The sequence below is a fragment of the Vicia villosa genome, linkage group LG2 (genome assembly GCF_029867415.1).
Source record: "Vicia villosa cultivar HV-30 ecotype Madison, WI linkage group LG2, Vvil1.0, whole genome shotgun sequence".
NCBI classification, from domain to species: Eukaryota; Viridiplantae; Streptophyta; class Magnoliopsida; order Fabales; family Fabaceae; genus Vicia; species Vicia villosa.
Window position 1 is genome coordinate 179,853,950 of NC_081181.1, and position 20,698 is coordinate 179,874,647.

At 36.9% G+C, this 20,698-nt stretch overlaps 2 protein-coding genes across 2 annotated transcripts; one reads left to right on the forward strand and one right to left on the reverse strand.

Moving 5' to 3' along the window:
* The first annotated feature begins 713 nt into the window (after nucleotides 1-713).
* On the forward strand, nucleotides 714-9,867 carry LOC131650767 (protein SHORTAGE IN CHIASMATA 1). Its single transcript, XM_058920474.1, has 9 exons — nucleotides 714-1,014; nucleotides 1,127-1,198; nucleotides 1,284-1,373; nucleotides 1,767-1,838; nucleotides 2,312-4,416; nucleotides 6,158-6,365; nucleotides 6,893-7,393; nucleotides 7,686-9,290; nucleotides 9,520-9,867. The coding sequence occupies exons 1-9, from the start codon at nucleotides 727-729 to the stop codon at nucleotides 9,604-9,606; spliced, it is 5,028 nt and encodes a 1,675-aa protein (XP_058776457.1). The 5' UTR covers nucleotides 714-726; the 3' UTR covers nucleotides 9,607-9,867.
* Nucleotides 9,868-10,169: 302 nt separating this feature from the next.
* Nucleotides 10,170-13,396, reverse strand: LOC131647571 (exocyst complex component EXO84A). The gene is made up of 7 exons (XM_058917455.1): nucleotides 13,146-13,396; nucleotides 12,954-13,051; nucleotides 11,785-12,841; nucleotides 11,170-11,673; nucleotides 10,723-10,911; nucleotides 10,495-10,631; nucleotides 10,170-10,416 (listed from the first exon to the last, which is right to left on the reverse strand). Exons 1-7 carry the CDS (start codon nucleotides 13,320-13,322, stop codon nucleotides 10,305-10,307), a joined length of 2,274 nt encoding a protein of 757 aa, XP_058773438.1. The 5' UTR covers nucleotides 13,323-13,396; the 3' UTR covers nucleotides 10,170-10,304.
* Between the last annotated feature and the right edge of the window lie 7,302 nt (nucleotides 13,397-20,698).

Sequence of the window (20,698 nt, forward strand, 5' to 3'; positions counted from 1 at the left end):
CTGCAGAACTAAGTTGGGTTATGGCTATTTCTAAAAAGAAAGGGTGGAGAGCCAAAATGATTAAGCTTGCCTTTGCTGAGACTATATATGGGATTTGGCAACATTGCAACAATGAAGTTTTTGGTATACATACTGAGAGTAATACAATTCAGAGTATTATAGATTGCATTACTCATAGAGGCTGGATAGATAGAAAACTTAGAAACCATATAGCTAGTCTTACAATGTAATTTCTCTATGCTGTTTGTAGATTGGGCTTAGTCCATTTTGTATTAGCTGGATCTGTTGATCGCTATGCTTGTAAATGTTTTTGAATTAATGAAAATTTCATCTTGATTCAAAAAAAAAAAATCTTTGTTAAAGGTACTAGTACTCAATTTTTTTATAATGAGTTGTCAAAAACAAAATCCCTCTTTTATTTAAATTTATAAACAAAATAAAATCTAGAAGAAATTAATTTCCCTATTGGTCTTCTGCTTCCTCTTCTTTCATCTGTTGATCAATTCATTATTAGTAAATATTATATAACAATTTGGACTTAAATGGTTGAATTTTTTGAAACTTGACCTATTAGAAAACATTTCAAAAATAAAATATTTCGATAAAAAATGTTACTACTACTTGAACTTTATTTCACATACTTAACCCGCGCATTATGCTATAAATAAAGAAACCAAAGCGCCAAATTCAATTCGATTTTCGTTTCCGTTACTTCCATCTAAAAAAATGCGAACTCGCTATCTGAACAACGACTACTTCACCCTCCCTCCATCCCAACGCCACGAAACCATCCCTTTCCTCCACCTCCCTGTACCTCGCCTCCCTACGCCGCTTTCCTCCGCCGTCGACCACCACCTCAACTTCTACTCCTCTCTCCCCGACGTCTCCCTCCATATCGATCCCTTCCCAATTCACTCCGCACTCTCCTCCTTCCTCTCCTCCGTCCTCCCTCACAGAATTGCGATTCCAATTCCAGATCCGTCTTCCTCCGTTGCTGATTATCCAGAATCCAATGTTAGTTTCGATCTTCTCGTAGATTATGTTGATTTTAGTTCGTCACTGTTAGCATTTCATTTAAATCTGAAAATTGAGATTCTACGTGCTGTCATTGCTTATGGATGTTTAGAATGCGTTGCTGAGAGAAGCAGATTTTATCTTCGAAGATCGTGTCTCCGATGCTGATTTTGAAATTTCCAAAGTATGCTAACGCTTCTTGTCCTCTGAAATTTTTGTTTATTTAGTTTATTGATTTTTGTTAGAGCTTATTTCCATATTGTGTGCAGGAGAGTAAGATCGTTACGCGTAGTAATGAAAATGCAGTCGTTTATGAACCATTTCAATTTGAAACACCTGAGCAGCTGGATACACTCTTGGTGAGATGCATGTTTCTGATTTTGTAGTTATAGTAATAACTTGTACTGTTTATAGCATTTTTTTCTTTCAATTTTCAGCTTTGTTCATTTTGTTGATTTTTAGGTTTTAAGGAAAGTGTATGCTAATTGAACTAGTGTTTGCGTCACATGAAATAGTGTTTTGTTCAAACTCTGCCGCGCTAGGGTTCTATAGCGCCACTATAGCTGCTATTTGACAACACTTTGTAGTTGTATTAAATAGCGTATTGTGAAACTATAACGATTTGTTTAAATTCTACTATGTTATAGCACTATAACAATAGCTCCTATTTAACAACACTGATGCTAACTTCTTGTATGTTTAGTATCTTAATTCAATCTTTATGTTTTTTTTTTTTTGTTGGTATTTTAAAGGAAACTATATGCTTCACTGAGAAGGAGAGAATGGAAATGCTGTCTCATACTCCAGAAGTTGAAAATAGCATGGTAACTACTTACTTCACTATAGTATATCGGCGCTGAGATGCTTAGGTTTTCTTACTCCTTGTACTGTTGCTGTAGGTTTTTGGGCTTGCATCCTCTAAGTATGAACTGTATAAAGTGTCAGTAAAAGAGTCTGATAGTTTTCTGTTGGAGTAATTACATTGCTTCATTCTTGTAAGCTTTGGTCAAATAGTTTCACTTAGTATAATACATCTCGATACATACTAATTTTTTCAGTCGGTTATTTATTGGGTGTGTTTGTTGAATTTGCAATATGAAGGTGCTAAATAGACTTTGTTTTATTTTCCTACTTCTTGCATCATTCAGGAATTGGTTGAATTTTTCAGACATCAGAGTGGATTTCAAGGAACATATGTTATATAGATATAGGACATGGCAAAGATTCAATTCTTCTTTATTCATGTGTGTTTGTCTCCGAATTTCATTGAGAACAAGTTTCTGTGTTTTCCTTGCAGGAAATGTTTATGTCTGAGTCATTGATGCAGTACCCTTACGAGGATCTGGAATCAGTATCAAGGATGAAAGATGTTATTTCCGAGTACCTAAAGGCGGAGAATGCATGTGCTTTAGAAGGTAATATTTCCGTTCAGCACCAACCATACTCTGACAAAAAGACTTTTCTCATTTTGGAAGTGGATGAAGGAAGTTTGGGCATTCCCACAAGCTTATCTATGGTAGATATTGTTGAATCATATTTTGGGAATCTCAGACCTCAAAGTTTTGATGAACAATATCAGTCCATAACAGAGGGAACGGAACTTTTGGATTCTAAAGTGCATGACCTGGTGAAGTTGTTCTCAGAAGACTGTGTATCAAAGAAGAGTTTGATCTTATCAGATCTATTTCCTGAAAGAGATTTCTTAAATATGTTGGAAAATGAACATGTGGATGGGAAATTGCAGGCTGATAGTGATTTGTTAGTGAATCTAATTACCTTCCAGGAGTTTGTGTTCCTTGATGAAGACATGGTTAAGAATACCTTTGAAGCTTTTTATGATACAAAAGCATCGGATGATCTAGAAGCAAGTGACTGGATGTTCAGAAAAGAGTTTAACTTTAAGAGTTTTGATGAATTGATTGTTAGTAATGAGATGGCATTAGTAGACGACACATTCAGATCATTGCCTGTACCTGTAATCTCTGACAATATAAAGATGATTAATGTGCAAGATATCATTGGAGACCTATTTTCAAACACGAAGACCCAACCTCTATCTGCATCTGATGGAATTTACTTAAACTGGGATCTACTGGAAGAAGATAAATGCAATTACAATATATCTAATTGGTATCAGAACATATGGGCCAAGATAGATATGAAAAACCATGATATCAGAGGAAAATCTTTTGACAACAGAAGAATGATCTTTAATTTAGTTTTCTTTGGTGATTCAATAGTTGAATGTGACCATAAAAATCGTGAAGAGTTGCAGAATTTGCTTTCTGATGGAATTTCTCAGCTTGACAATCAGCCTGTAGAATTTGCTGTGAGCACACTTTTAGAACATGGATCTTCCAATAAAGGATGCCGAGAACAGTTACTTGACAAATATGCACAGAGGAAGTCTATGTCAGATATCAGCAATCTTAGTGATACTACAGGCAAATGTGACCTTCAACAAAGTGAAGAGTTGCAGAAGTTTCTTTCTGATAGCATTTCTCAGCCTGTAGAATTTGCTGCTGGCAAAATATTAGAAAATGCTTCTTCTAATCAAGGACATCAAAAACAATTACCAGAAAGAAATGCAGAGAGGGCTTCATTATTATTTAAGTCTATGTCAGAAATCAGCAACCTTGATTATTTCTTGAACCCTCAAAAAGCAACTATTAAGGAGAGTTGTTATTTTGCAGAAGACTCCACCAATGCTAATGTTAATATTCCAAAATATACATCCACTGCATTGAAACCTGGTCTACAATCAAAAGGATGGCACACTGTTCTGCATAGAGTTAAGCTGTCTGATAATATTGTGGCTCTTGCTAGATATTTTGGAAAAAGCTATCTGGCCATTTTGCAGAGTGATACAGAGCTGACAAAGACGCATAAATCAGATGTTCATTATTTTGAATTGCTGAGTCTTCAAAAGCACAAACTGATTGAATTCCATGTAAATGGAAATAATATGGCGTTTATTTTGTTAAGTGCAATTAAACAGGCAGTTTGGTACTTATGTTTCTATGGTCTCAATCCAGCATGTTTGTATCTAGAAAAACTATGTCAAAACATGGGCTACTTGAAATCAAGATTAGGCACCCTCCAATCTTCGATCAAAGATGAAAACAGGAAGATGGAAAACAATATTACTATGGCACACTCATCGCTAACAATTGTCAAGGAAATTTTACTGGAAAACATCAAACAGGATAGTTTGAAAGCTTTAATTGTGGCTGAAGAAGTATTCTGGTGGTCTTTGAAAAATCTCCTTCTCTCCCTGAGGTTATCATTTGATGAACTAAATGACTCTTACAGAAATCAGCCATATGCAAATAATATGCCTGAGGAATCTGATACTAAAATGATGGAACTTCTGAGTTCAGACTGCTTGCTGGTTTCATACAAGTAAGCATTTCTTTCAGAATATTTTCAGTATTGTTAATCGATCTCTGAAACTAGCAGTTTGTTCAAGTTTGGCGATGCTGCAGCCTTAAAGCACCGCTCTAGCCGCTATTTGACAATGTTTTGTGCTAAATTGCATTTCGCATAACAATAGTAGTTTCTTCAAATTCCGCTACGCTATAGCCATTATTTGACAACAGTGATTTTATTTATCATGCATAATTGAAATTTAAATTTATTTCATGCAACATATCTTTTGCATTCTTTATTCAAACTTTCCCTAATGATATATCTTTTTAATAAGAGTATATTTAAGCAATGAAGTGCACTTTCTAGAGTTTGTTGCATCTGATATTTAGTACTTCTAGACTTGGTCAACAAAAAATTCTTAAAAGTTATACTTTCCTCTTAGGTTTTATACCCTAGGTCCTGATACAAATTGTCCCTTTCTTCTCTCACTTATTAGGAGCTGTCAAATTAATAAAAAAAGTAGTTCATATTCCTCATATTTGAGCTAGCAAAATTATGTTCAAAATGGGGGGTCACGATTAACAACACAACACAGGATAGAGCCTAGATGTGCTCGTTCAACATATCTGAGGGATGATTTTATGATGTATATTTATATAGTCTTGGTTAGAGAATAGAGAGATATAATAAATGAAAAGCTCAAGATATGGAGACAAGTATTAGAAACACATGATCTTCATTTAATAGAAGATGAACAATGAATATAGAATGTAGGTTTAGTGAGAGGCACCAATACTAGCATAGAGGTGAAAAGTGGGGAACACACTCTACCATAAGTCTCTCAAGCTAATTATCATGGATTCGTTGTACAAAATGACGGGGAAATAGGCAAGTCAACCATAGGATTCAGCAGAGTGAATGAAATGATAGATTGCTTCAGGCACAACATGTGAATGAAATGATAGGTTGTTCTTCAGGCATACTTAGAGGAGACTCATAGAAACACTAGTTAGGAGGGTAGACTGGATGGATGATAGTTCATTTGTTAGAAATAGAGAAAGATCAACGCAAACTTTAATTCATACCATTATTTAAGATTTGGAGTTAAACAGTAAATCTTTAAATAAGATCCATGACATTATACTATGACATTATTTGATCCATGCACTTAACTATACCTAGTAGAAGAAACTTTGATTGTTGTTGTTGTTGTTGAGTGTCCTATTGACATTAGTTAATGAATAATTAATGAAAAATGTTTATTGAAAAATCCATCATTTAATACATTGGTAACCTAGAAAGTTTTAGTTTTAGTTTAATATTTTCAAATTTTGAATCTTTTCACACATTAGCATACTTATGAAGAATCTGTTATATGACTCATACTTGAACTGAATTTAAGATTTAAAATCTCTAGAGGAAAAAGATTCAAGAAGTGCATGCAACTTGCAGTTTGAAAAATATGAACTTGACGGTGCTACTAGTATTTTAAAATGCTACACACTTCCTTTCTATTTTTTTAATTCAATTGATTACATCGTAATTGTGAACATCTTGCAGCACATAGTAATTTTTGGTGAAACATTTTAGGTCATACTTTCTGCTATTAAACTAAGTAATTGCTTTGTTAACTTATGTCATGTTTCTCTATTGTTTCCATTCAACAAATTTAGCATTATTTTGTAATTCTAATGCAGAAATATAATTTTTTTGTGGATTGTTTTATGTCATATACTTCTGCTATGAAACTAAGTAATTACTTTGTTAATTGAAGGCATGTTTCTCCATTATTTCCATTCAACAAATTTGGCATTATCTTGGAATATGGTGGTCCAAACGGTTCTTCTAGAATATCTGAATTTTCATCAAATTCAGTTGGATTGCCAGATCTTCATTTTTTGATGGTTGAATTGAATGACCATGCCATTCTCAAAGCACTCTGTCAAGGTGTTGAAACACCCCCATACACTGAAATGTTGCCGGTAATCCTCTGTGTGATTATAGATAGTTTATTGCTCATAAATTCTAGATTGTATATACTATTGATATGATTTCGCAAATGAATATCAAAATCACTTATCTGTAAGTTTCTGAGTATATATCTGTTTTCTTAAAAGATTATATATATGTTAGTTGCACAGTTTCTACTGTGAGAATATAATGCTTTGCAACGTAGTCAGATGACATTGTATCTCCTGTTTTATGATGTTAAATTGTTAATAAGGACAGGAATACAGGAATATGGTTTATGATAGATTCAACTAGTATTGGAAAGAGAAATCAGCAATAATCAATAAAAATAGACTCTTTTATTAGGAACGATTCCTGGATCAATATGACACAGATCTGGAAATCAAAAGCTATGATTTGTCACCTTTTTTAATTGGAATTACTGAATTAGCTGTGCATCAGCTGATTGTTAATCTTACTTCTTGGCTTATACTTATTTACCAAAAATATTACAAGAATGTTAAAAACTCACATGCAACTAACAATGGTTGTCTGCCAGGAAACTGAGACTCCTCTTCTTTTCAACCACAAGGAAAGTATGGTGAATAAAAAATTAGAGCAACTACTGAACTTTTATCCTACGGAACAAAACCATGATATAAAATCTTCAAAGGCTGCACTTGAAGAAGACACTTTCGTGCCGCTAATTCCTGCTGTGAAGATTGAGCATGACCATCAAAGCTTAGAGTCTTTTACTGGATCCATTATCATTGTCAATACTCAAAATGCAGATAAGGAAATGATAGTATCCAGAAGAAGCTCTTACCAAGTAATTCTTGCGTTGGAAAAAAGAGGAATTCAAGTTGCTGAACGTGATTTAGATTTACCAGTGGATATTGTATTAAGTTCAGCAGTTTGCTTGGCATGGTATGATAGTACAAACCTCGGGAAGAAAGCAACTCCTGTGACTGAGGCATCTTCAAGCTTGCCTTTATGTATCGATAATATTGCAACTGATGTCCTACCTTTGCTTAGTTTTTACTTCTGTGGATGCTTTCTGGTAACCAGTTTTTTCCATTTTAGAACTTTCCTTAAACCCCATTTGAATGATTAATGTCTCACTGAGTAAAAATTTTCTAAAATAAACACCAGCTGGAAGGGGAATAACGAATTTTCATCATTTAGAATTTTATATTATTATATGCATGGAAGATATAAGCTTTTATTACCATGGAACTGATAAACATAGTTTACTGAATCTGATTTTGTTGCTATATATGGTGGTTGTTTAATATATTATATTGACGACCTGTACGTTGAACTGGCTTTAATATGTTTCGTTCTCCTTTCAGGTCTTTGAAGGGGAATCTAACTTTCTTTCAACTGTTATGGAGTACTCGGATGGACTTTATGCAGCTGCCACAAGCCTGGGAATGGATTTGCAGATCTTCTTCTCTTACTCACCTGAGTTGACCAATGAAATTATGGTAAACTGCATTAAGAGTACTGCCATTCAGACAAGGGGTCTGTATTCTAAAATGCCTGATTCAGTTACTCTAGCAGAGTCCTTTCTTACACAATTTCCTGGAATAAATCCTTTAACAGCACAATCTATACTATCTTTAGGGGTCAAGCTCAATGAGTTTCTTGCATGGTCACACGAACAAAGGATACATGTTTTAGAAAAATATAATGTTCCAGAACAAAGTCTTTCTCTATTGAGCGTCTTCTGCAAATATGGGGAAAGGGAGGATTCAAAATCCGTAATGACAGACTGCTCTTCTTCGGTATCTTCTGGTCCAGACTCAGATAGGTGTCGGTTTTATCAATTTGATAATAAAAGGCAAAGAACAAACCCTGTAGTCATTGATCAGAGTGATGAACTATGTTTTGATGAGTTGTTGCAATTTGAAACACTAAACCAAGTAGTTGAGGCTGTCCCTGGTCCGTCTACCATGCAAAATCCTTATGATCTTGGTATGTCAAAAGATGCTTGGCGATCTAGAGACTCGGGAAAAGCTAGTTTGCACACGAATGACCCATTTTACCAAAAGCAAAAAAACATTGTGACAACAATGAGAAACCACTCCAGAGTCTCCCCATCATCATGGAACTGCAAAGCTCCCCAAATATATGAGCAGCTAGAACAGCCCAGTTTTTCTATGAAAAATAAAGGGTTGGCTCAAAATGAAATAATGGATAATGATTTGATGGGGAAAAATTTGAAATGGCACAACCTTGGTAAATTTGAGAAGCTGCACGAAGGCATCCGAGGTGAAGTGGTTGACTTGACTAACAGTCCTCTATTAGATAAAAACTTCTCTATTTCTGACTCCATGTATTTCCCAAATCTGATAGATGAGAGAGAGAAAGATCATTTGAGAAAGAATAAAATTGTAAGGAAATTGTCATTTGGTAACAGCATTCACCCAGAAACCAACTCAATATGGAGATCAATGAATGATACAGGAGAGGTTGATTACCATGCAGAACCAGATTTTGGAAAAGATGCATTTCCTCTTGATTCCAATCCCAATGGAACCATTGATTCAACTCCGGTAAGAAATTTAGGAGGATTAACATTCGAGGAGGGAATATCATACTTGAGTGAAACTCCACTCTCACGTGTCCGCAGGTCAGCTACTCCATTAAAGCATTCACCTTGGACAACCGAATTTATTAATAAAGTAAAAGAAAAGAGCAAATTGCGTCAAAAATCAGCATGGTATGAGAATTCCAGTTCTTATTTTGGGTATCAGGGGAATATTTCGAAAGCTTCTAAGAAGAGAAGTCCCTCTACACTTGATTCCTTTAGGTACCAACCTAGCAAAACACCTGGAAATATTCAGGAACAGAAAAGACAGAAGCAATCTGGACAATCTTCAAACTCAGCCAAGAAAGGAAGATATCCCGTTCCCATATCCTCATGGACTCCTAATGACAAGAGATCGACAATGGTACATTTTACATTTTATGTATTGGTCTTAAAGTGAATTTCCATTTAATTGCATTGGTATTTGCTATTGCTAGTTTATACCTGAGTTCCAAGCAACCATTTGTATGCATGACAATCAAGATTTAATAAGCTTGAAAAGTGTTTAAACAGTTTTATAATACACCCATTCATATATTGCAATACAAATCTTTCCTTACGTCCTATTATTCATTGACATTCAATCTTTGCAGGCACTGACATTTGGGAAGAGTGCAAGTGGAGCTCAAACTAAGCTCGTCTGGAGTGATAAAAGAAAGTTTCCAAATCAGGCACAATAATCTATCGCTGGAGAGAAGAATGCAGACTTATATTATTGATACTTGACTTAATAACATTTTGAAATGTAGTTTGGTAAAAAAACATAATTACGAATACATCTCACATGATTTAGGTTTCATATATTCAGTTTGGTTTCGTCAAATTTACACATAACTTATCTCATATATGAGGCGGCATCCTATGACACCGACACTTCAAATTTGGAGCAAGTGATTATATAAATTTGAATGAGGTGAAACTTTTGCTTGACATACAAGATATAGGTCACACACAATGTATGAAGTGCAGACACGATACAACACTCACCGACTAGTAGACACAGTTAATTTGAGAAAATAGAAGTAATTGTATGTAACTAATGGGAACTATACAAGGATATTTCGTTTTTGATTCTCTTACTTTGTCACAATCTGCTTTCATGTTTATTCTCATAATTTACTCATCACACAGTAGATAGGAATTCGGAAAAGATAAAAATAACGGGACATATCTAATTCAATCAATTAGCTATGTATATATTATTAAAGATAATGTAGAAGTAGTTACAGATCAAGTGGTATATGATAACATTAACTCTTCATACTTCTATTTCTCTTCTCCCTTTTGCTCTGCACAACATGCCAAGAATGAATAAGTGGATAAACTTTAATCACTTTCCTTGAGAATGGATAGCTGACATTGATTATTCTTAGGCTAATCAAGTTGGACTATAATCTTCTTCCTCTACATTGTCAAAAGCAGCTTTCCCAGTTATCATTTTTATAGCTATTTCAGAAACTTCAACAAACCACTCATCCTCTGGCAAGACACTGTCATTCAAGTCTCTTTGATTAGTACTATGAAGCAGTAGAAAAAGAAAGATAGATAATCACATCATAAATATGTACCTCATGGGATCTAGCCCTGTAGCAGCAACAGCTTCAATAGCCCTACTAATAATGTTTTTAATAGCTTGATGCAGATGACGAGACAAGTAACGACCTTGTGATGAAAATATCATCACAAATTGCATGTCCAAATAAAGCTGCATAAGTTCTTTATATGTGAGTCTCAAATTGTTTTTGGAAGTCATGTCTGCTATTTGTTTTAATACTTAATCTTAATAAATCATCTACCTGTTGAAGACCGATCTGACCTAAAGGAGTCGGGCCTGTTTCAATGTCTTCCCAAAAGGCTTGATCATCAGAAAGCCATAGTATCACTGTTTCTGCAAGTCTCATCAATAAAATAGTTGCAAACCTTTCCCTTCCCACAAATACATCTGAAACAATGCTCGCCACTCCGGTAAGCTTTACAAAAAGCTCCTGAACAATAATATACGAAATGATCAACATTATTATACTCTATCTATCTCTGAGACTTCATATTGAAGATATGCTCGGTGTCTGACACATGATACCTTTACTAATGTCATGTTAGTTTCATTGTCATGCTCACTGTCCGTGTCAGTGTTTCATAGATTATATTACTATAACTATTTTTATATGAATGCATGTGTGATAACAAAGTAAACGTTTAGAGCTATAACAAAAGGAAGCATGAAGCATTGTTTGACTGTTTACCTGAAAAATTGGAGAAGGAAACCATTCAGGTATCTCCCCTTTCTCCTCCATACTCAAATACATTTGAGCATTCAAAAGCGGCTCTCCATCTTCAGTGAAGATGAGTTCAAGGGCATGCTGTCTGCAGAAACTGTCTCTCAAACGATCAACTTCGCGCTGGAATCTTTTCTTCAGTTCACGCTGTTCTGGAAGTCTTTGTTTATCTGGCGCTCTTCTCTGAGAGTCATCATCGCCTTTTGGGATAACTGAAAGTTTCATAACAGCGCGCGGTAGCAGCTCGTCAGCTAGCAATATTGCATTAGCTAGCAATGCTATCTGCTGCGTTTCTGTCTCAGCAATCTTAACTATTTTGGGCCCAGTGCCTTCTAGATTCTCAATCACAGCTGAACCTGGCATTGCGTTTATTAACAGATTGACATAGAAGCCGAACACTTGGTGAAGTCCTTCTAATGCAAGGCCATCTAATTGTAGGATTTCAAGTGGCCCTACATCTTCAAAAATTTCCTATATATTTAGAAAAATAAACTTAAGCCAATTGTGATTCTGTGTGTTTAAATTGAACAAATCTCACGTCTATTTATAATAGTCCGTAAAATAAAATTACAAAGTAATCACCTGAACCATAGAGTTGAATTTGTGAGCACTGATTGAAAGCTTTGGCTGGTATGAATTCAAACTAGAATAAGAAGAAACTGAAGGTAGGCCAGTATTATTACTCCTATTAGTAGGTGCGTATGCGAGCAACCAATCATCTGCAGCAGCTAAAGCAGCACTGCTTTGTTCAATTCTTTTCAAATTCGTCTGAAGCGCCTGTTCAACAAATGGTCTAAAATGTTTAATCAACACAGGTGAAAGTGCCATCCCACTGGCCTCTAAAAGATGACAGTGACTAAGACAAACATGAACACATTCAGATGCGATTCTAAGACCTCCTGATGCAGCTATCGAGACGAGAATCCGTTTCTTAAGGAGGAGCGAAAAATACTCGGCTTGCCTTACTGCCCAAGTTACTAGCTCAGAAGTATACGCAGGTTCTTCTCCAGCAAAAACTGTCAAAGAATCTGATGCTGCTTGCGAAATAGTTGAAAAAACAAGATGTGAAATTGATGCAGTGTATGCACTAACTCCTCCATAAGTTGTGGACTCGAGACTTTGCATGTTACGGCTCAACTTTTCTTTGTGAGATTTAAGAAGTAACGTATGAGCACGAGGACCGTCCCCGAGAATTTTCAACGCTAACGCTGTTGATCGAATCTCCGCTCCGCGAGTTGACGGTTGGCAGATTGTTTCTGCCAGCTGATCAGCTAGTTTTTGTCTGTGTTCAGTAATGGCGTTTTGAAGCGCGTGAAATAAACTCGGACTTAAAGTTCTCCCTTGTATAATTTCTTTTGTCATTTTTTCTCCTTCTTCCAAGGCTGCCATTGATTCTTCCACTCTTTTCTCAGCTAATAGAACATCAAGGGTTTCAAGGTATCCTATTAGCCATTTTTCTGTCTTGGATATGTCTGTTTTCTCGTTTATTATATCGTCCATGTCTGAATCTTCGTTTCCGGTCACCAACGAACCGAGCTGACACCCTTCGGCCAAACCATGAACCAATGCAGCTTGGTTTGATAAAAGGTTTCTCATGGAAAGCAGCTCTCCTTCAAGATCTGAAATCTCTTTGGAAGTCCTGCACATAAACATCGCAGAGTTAGTTTCCACGATACCAATAAAAATCATAATCAACATTTTAAATAAAGATCCGCAACCGTGACCTGGGCCGCGACATTAGGTGTACTCACCGTATGAAGGCCGAGTAGTTAGCAAGAACGCTTTTGCGCATTTCTTCAGCAGAAGCCTTCTTAAGGTCAACAAGATAAGCACACAAGTGTCTTATCTCCTGTAATTAACAAGACATTGCATAAGAAAACATCGGTATTATGATCGCAGACAATCTAGATCGATGATCTTGCACGAATAATAGTGATATATACCTTCTCGTTCATGCTGCGGGATTTGGAAGCAACATAGGCATTAGGATCAAAAGTAGAGCTTTTGAAAACCTTAAGCTTATCACTGAGTGTGAGATTAGCATCAAGTTCTGCAGAGTTTCCAATGCTCGAGGAAACGGATCCTCTTGGAGTTATGAAAGGTGTGTGATCCAATGACATTGTTGAATTCACTCTCTTATCTCTTTTTCTGTGTTACAATATTATACTAATATATGCATGCGTGCATGCAATAAAACATTACAAATAAGAAATCTCTATGTAATTAGATTGAATTAGGAAGCAAGAACAATACAAAAAATACAAAAGATGGAGAAGAATCCATCAAAATATGAGATCGAGTGTGTTAGTTTTCGAATATAAAACCAAAACATTGAGATATAGGAATGATCTAATATTTAGGATCTAGTGATTGCAAAAAGAAAAGTAACATAGTTTATTAGAATGATTCAATACATTTTTGCTTTTCGAAATAAAAGAAATTGCAGACAAATCTGCAGATAAAACATCAAGTAAAAATATACTAAATCATAATTTATTTATTAAATAAGTAAATCTTATTTTTTAAATATATTTTAACATTGATAAAATATGATATATATTAAAAAAGAAAGTAATTACAATATTTAGAAACTAACTTAAATTATTTTGAATAATATAAATCAAATCTTTAATAACTTTTTAGTTGTTATTATTAAAAAAAATTGAATTAAATAATATCATTTGTTACAATATTAATTCATATTATCCTTGTTAAATGAGAATAATGAGAAGAAAAATCTCCAAACTATTTCAATAAAAAATTCTTTCTCCTTATAATTAGATTAATTATTAATGCTGAAAATTCAAATTCTGCTAGAGTGATTTTCAAAAAATTATAATCCACACTATCATGTGTTTTTTCAAAATCATCTTATACACAAAATATGATTTGCCTTGGCATGCATGTAGTGAACAATCTCTTGAGCTATAAGAGCATTATCGAGAGTGTCTCGATTGGGGATGGGGTGGAGGTCGGGGGTAGGGGATAAAACTACTCTAAAGAGGGTCAATGAGGGTTTCAAAATTTAGTCTTATATGCCGAACCAAGACCTCAGAGACAAGCTTAAGGAGAATATTAGATAGACTAATGTGTCTAAAATCACAGAGACTTGGTTCATCAATTTTAGGGATATAAATGATAAGGGTCTGTTAGCTGAAGATTTCGTCTTGTAATATTTGTCCTTCGAAGAAGTGGAAAATCGAAGGAAAGATGGTTACTGATGGCCATCCCTTAAAAATAAAAGATGGCTACTGATGGCCATGCTTCGAGAATAAAGATTTCTAAGTTCGTTATGAAGATAATGAATACTGAAAGCTAGTGAAAGTATGTGTCTTCGGGGACTTAGACAAAATTTATAAAATATATTTAAGTATTACTACTTAGCGTGTTTTCGTAGTGTTTTTTATACACTGCCACGCGTCGAAGACGGACTCAGGCGGGAAGATTTGAAATTCGAAGACGGTTTCGTAACTGTCCAAGTAACAGATGGCGTCGCTGGAAGTTCTTATGAGAGACGTGGCAGCAGATTAGTGTAGGACCGTTAAGGTCGAAACTAGTATAAATAGGAGTCTTAATGTTAGGATTCTGTGTGTTCATTTTGTACAAATCACTCACATATTTACTCAAGTATCAAGTGTTAAGAGAAAGAGTTCGCTGAGAAAATGTACGTATGACACCACCACTTTAATACATGTGTATTATCTTTCGTTTTCAAATATCTTTCAGAATTACTGCATTCCATTTACTTCTTGCCATTTACTTCTGTATCTTTACTCTAATGTCATTTACTTTCGAATTACTTTCATGTCATTTATTTTCAAAGTCTTTAACGTTTCTGCATTCTAAGATTCTTTACGTTTTAACAGTCCTTTTAGTTTCATATGTTATGTTACTTATCTTTTCATTGAAATCATACTTACATATAACAAAGTGATTATCAAGATTACTTGTTCTTTAATCGAACAACGCTTATTGACGAAGACGAATCATGAATATGGTTCAAATGAACATTGATAACAATCTTTTTGACTATGTGTCCTAGGATCAATCTAGTCGATCCTGCGAGTAACCAAATCATATTTATTATAGTTTGGAAGACTAGCGGTTGTTTACCGGAAATCACCGTAAACAAATTGGCACGCCCAGTGGGACCGTGTCAAGCGGATTGTTTTAATCAATTGCTTTATTTTTGTCTAGACAATATCAAGAAAATGGTCGTTACGGCCAGTGCAGGGGGTGATCAAGATCCCCCACAAGGTTCAGGATCAGGAGCGGCAAATTCGACTTCCACTCAAGGAACACGGGATACAACGGGTCCAAATGGATCGAGACCTGCAGATAATTCCCAGGCTATGCCTGAAAATAATACAGGACCCTCAGGGACTATTCCAGTTTCAGTGTCGACAACCGCACCCTCATCCACAAGTGCAGAGGACGTACCGTTTTCCTCGACAAATGCTGCAAACAATTTGTTTGGTCAAGGCACGAATTCTGTTTTCGAATGGAGACCAAATAATCCATATGGAATGCCATACCAATATGGAACAGGCGTACGAGGGGCAGGACCTATATATGCCCCAACTAACAATGCGACATTTTCACCGAATGTTAGTTCAGCGGGTCGAAGTGCACACAACACTAGTTTTTCTACCCAGATGCCCCACTTTACCACAAATAACCAAGCAGCATTTCGACAAGAAATGGATGCAAGCAACCATGATATGCTAGGGGCTTTGGCTAGAGAATTGACTTCAATTTTAAACCCACTAGTGACAAATATTGCTACTACAAATAGGGAAAACGTGGAGACTTTCCAAAAGATATCATCTCAAATGAATCGAATGGCAGAGTTCATAGGAGTAACACCACCTAGAAGGAAATACAAACAGCCTTCGAATCAAGAAGAGAGGCCCATTATGGAACGTGTACAAGATATAGTTCCGTTATCTAGGACAGCCACTAGGGATGTAGGCCCCTCACGAAGAACAGAGACGATCGAAGGAACTCCAGTAATTAACTTAGAGGCTTCAAATCAAAGAACCATCCCCGTTCGACAGGAAATGGAGGAAGAGCGACCCAGATTAAGGGTTGTGGGTAGGAACGAACACCCAGATGAGGTTGTCCAAAGAGTCAGAAGAGAAAATCTGGCTACAGAAAATAACTTAACTGCCATGATAGAAAGGGTTATGGCCAATAATGGCCTTAGTACTGGACTTAGACGTCCAAATTATACATCCCCTATATCAGATTATATCATGCAGACAGAATTGCCTAGGGGCACTAAGGTACCCAAATTTACAAAATTTTCAGGCGAAACTAATGAGTCAACGGTGGAACATATTGCTAGATATTTGACAGAAGCAGGAGACTTAGCGGGAAACGAGGATTTAAGGATCAAATATTTCCCTAGTTCGCTGACAAAGAATGCCTTCATTTGGTTTACTACTTTGCCACCAAATTCGATAGATGCGTGGGCATACTTAGAAAGGCTGTTCCATGAGCAATTCTATATGGGCTAAACTAAGATAAGTTTGAAATAATTGGCCAGTATTAAGAGAAAATTCACAGAAACAATTGATGACTACTTGAATAGGTTCCGTCTGTTGAAATCAAGGTGTTTTACAACAGTCCCAGAGCATGAACTTATCGAGATGGCTGCGGGTGGTCTAGATTATTCAATAAGAAAGAAACTAGATACCCAATACCTTAGGGACATGGCCCAATTAGCAGACAGGGTTCGACAGGTCGAATGTCTGAAGGCAGAAAAAGTTAGGGCAAATAAAAGTTATAAGAAGGAAAGGGTAGCGTACGTCGAAGCCGAGGACGCTGATGATGAGTCTTTCAATGACTCATATAGCCCTGAAGAAGTCGAAATAGACTTGGCTGAGTTGAAAGAAGCGCCACCTTATGCCTGCAAATTGCTAAATCCTGCAAATGGAAAAAACCCAGTAGAAAACGATAAGAATGATAGGTTCCCTAAGAAAACTTATACATTCGACGTTACCAAGTGTGATGAAATATTTGATTTACTGGTAATAGATGGCCAAATGATACTACCTCCAAATTCCAAAATTCCTCCGTTGGAGCAACGGAAGAAAAGAGGTTTTTGTAAATATCATGGTTTTTTAGGCCATAAAACTTCTCAATGTTTTCTTTTCAGGGATCTAATTCAAAATGCTATCAATGATGGAAGGTTGAAGTTTGCTGACAAGACCAAGAGTCACATGAGGGTCGATACCAATCCCCTGAACATTGCTGACGCTAGCCTCTGTGAGGTAGAAGATATCAACATGGTGGAGGCATCTGAAGTCGAAGTTGTGGAAACTAAAACAATGTTCAATGGAAAGCAGGCTACTGAAAGCCTAAATGGTGACATAGTCTTCAATACTGATGTTGAAGAATCTTCCAAGACAGAGATAACTGAAGCATCGAAGGAAGAAAACAGTGAGGCCACTGAAGACCTCGGGATGAAACTCCAGAAAATCCAAATCTCTGAAGTTCCTCCAGCAGTGGTTAACATGGTCAGCGCCAGACGCCCAGTGTCTGAGTTTGGCGAACTAGAGACATGGCTGACGAGGCAAAATGGGGGCATCGAAGTTCCTCCAAAAACTGAGAGACTCAAAGACTACCTCTGGAATTGCCATGAGAGAAATGGTGGTAAACAATGGATGTGTCCAAGGTGTTCGATCATGCTGAATCGAAGGGTCGAAGCCAACTTCGAAAGGGCTCGACGTGAAAGATGGGAACACCCAGGAAGAGAGCCAAATCCCCTACTACAACTGTATCCAAGGATGGAGGAAAGCTTAGTAGGATTTTTGGTCAGATGCCACAAAAGAAACACTGAAGTTGCTCTGTGCCCCAGATGTGGGGCAGTCTATGATGAAATGCTAGCACGATCATTCGAACGTGTGTACTGCTACATGAGTCGAGAAACTCAGGGGTTGCGTCCTAACCTGTACGGTTTCGACATATGGACTCCAACAAAGAGGCCTGATAGCCCACACCCCAGAGCTCGAAGGGTAACATTCAAAATCCCCGCAGATGCACCCAGGGATAGGTGGGTGCAAGCTGATGCTAGAACCAACAAATGGCGAAGTTGGGACCAAGGAGGGAGAACTGCAATGGCATATAGGAAACAATTTCAAAGACCAAATCGAGAGGCGTATCGATTGGAGAATTATAAAGGAAAAAATCCTATGTCTCGGTCCCAGTGGAGAAGGCATCAGAGAATAAAAAAGGCTCAGAAGGAATACAGGCCAAGAGAAACTGGAGAATCTAGTAGTACCAACCAAGTCCCACACCAGGGGGCAAAGTCAAACAAACCTCCGGTGGAACGCAGATTATTCGAAGCTGAAAAACTCTTGGATGAAGAAGAAAAGATGCGTTCAAATTCCTGGAAAGAAGAGGATAGAATGACAAATGATTTTGATTCTGATGGAGTGTCATCTATAAACTTGAATTGCAATGTTGTATCCGTACTCCCTCACGAGTTTAATCAGGAAACTGAAGTGGAAGACTGTGAAGAGGCTGATATCGAAGAAATGGCAAAACACAGACCTGTGTGTTACTATGTGCTGAATAATGGTGCAGTTGAAGAACAGAATGCTTTCTTCGAAAGGCCTGATGAGGGTATGCGAAATCATTTGAAGCCACTCTATATCAGGGCTAAGATTGAGAATGTTGGCATTAATAAAGTCCTAGTTGATGGGGGAGCAGCAGTGAACCTAATGCCTCAATACATGCTAAAGAGAATTGGTATGTTCGATACGGATATAAGGCCACATAACATGGTTTTATCTAACTACGAAGGCAAAATAGGACAAACACTGGGAGTCGTTCAGGTCAATTTGACAGTAGGCTCAGTTACCAGGCTAACTATGTTCATGGTTATACCAGCAAAAGCAAACTACAACCTTTTGCTTGGTAGGGAATGGATTCATGGGGTAGCAGCTGTGCCCTCAACAATGCATCAGAGGGTGACAATTTGGAGGGAAGATGGTATAGTGGAGAATATCGAAGGTGATCAGAGTTACTATATAGCTGAAGTCAACCAGGTGAATAAAACCAACTTCGATAGGAACCTGGCAAACATAGGCCCTTGTCATGCTGCAGAAGAGATGTATACCCCAAATAAAAATGCATTGTACTATTTAACTTTACACCCAAATGGATTCCAATGGGATAGAGAGATCATGGATGGTCCAGCAGATACAGCACCATTGGAGAATTATCTAACAGTACGGCCAACAGGCTGGGACGATGACATTAATCATGTCTGAGTCTTCGTTCTTCGAAAAGATTTCGGCCTATGTGGCCGAGAACAAAAGGAAGGCGGCTCTCGAAGCCGAACTATCAAATACAAAGATAGATGCAGTTCTAACCAAAGAAGGAATAACAGAATTGGAGATACGTACGAGTTTCGAACTCTCTGAAGACATGGCTCCAGACGAAGAGATCATAAGAGAAGAACCATATCAAAGGTTAGATGCAATATACGACGAGGAACCTTTGGGATTCGAAAAAGACCCAATGGCGTCGAACATAAAGATGTTGGCCCAAGATCCACTTGAAGAAGTAAATCTTGGAGACAATGATCAAAAAAGGATAACATATATCAGCGCGAAACTAGAACCAGAATTAAAAGCAACGGTCATCAAAATGCTGAAAGAAAACAGAGATTGTTTTGCTTGGGATTATGATGAGATGCCTGGTCTAGGAAGAGACTTAGTCGAATTAAAATTACCAATAAAAGAAGGGAAGAAGCCTATAAAGCAAACTCCCAGAAGATTCGCGCCAGAGATTCACTCGAAGATTAAAGCAGAGGTCGAAAGGCTCTTGCGTTGCAAATTTATCCAAACTACAAGGTATGTTGAATGGATTGCTAATATAGTACCTGTAATTAAAAAGAATGGCTCATTAAGAGTATGCATAGACTTTCGTGACCTTAATGCAGCTACTCCTAAAGACGAGTATCCCATGCCTGTAGCAGAAATGCTAGTAGACTCAGCCGCAGGTTTTGAGTATTTGAGCATGTTGGATGGATATTCGGGATACAATCAAATCTTTATAGCAGAAGATGATGTATCCAAAACAGCATTTCGTTGCCCAGGGGCAATAGGCACTTACGAATGGGTTGTGATGCCTTTTGGTTTGAAAAACGCTGGGGCAACTTATCAAAGAGCAATGAATTCTATATTTCATGACTTTATAGAAACATTCATGCAAGTATATATAGATGACATTGTGGTAAAATCTACCTCGGGTATGAGTCATCTCGATCATCTGAGCCAATCATTCGAAAGAATGAGGAAATATGGCTTGAAGATGAACCCCCTCAAATGTGCTTTCTTTGTGCAGGCAGGTGATTTCTTGGGTTTCGTAGTCCACAAAAAAGGGATAGAAATTAACCAGAACAAGACAAAAGCCATTATGGAAACCAAGTCTCCATCCACGAAGAAAGAACTACAATCATTATTGGGTAAGATAAATTTCTTAA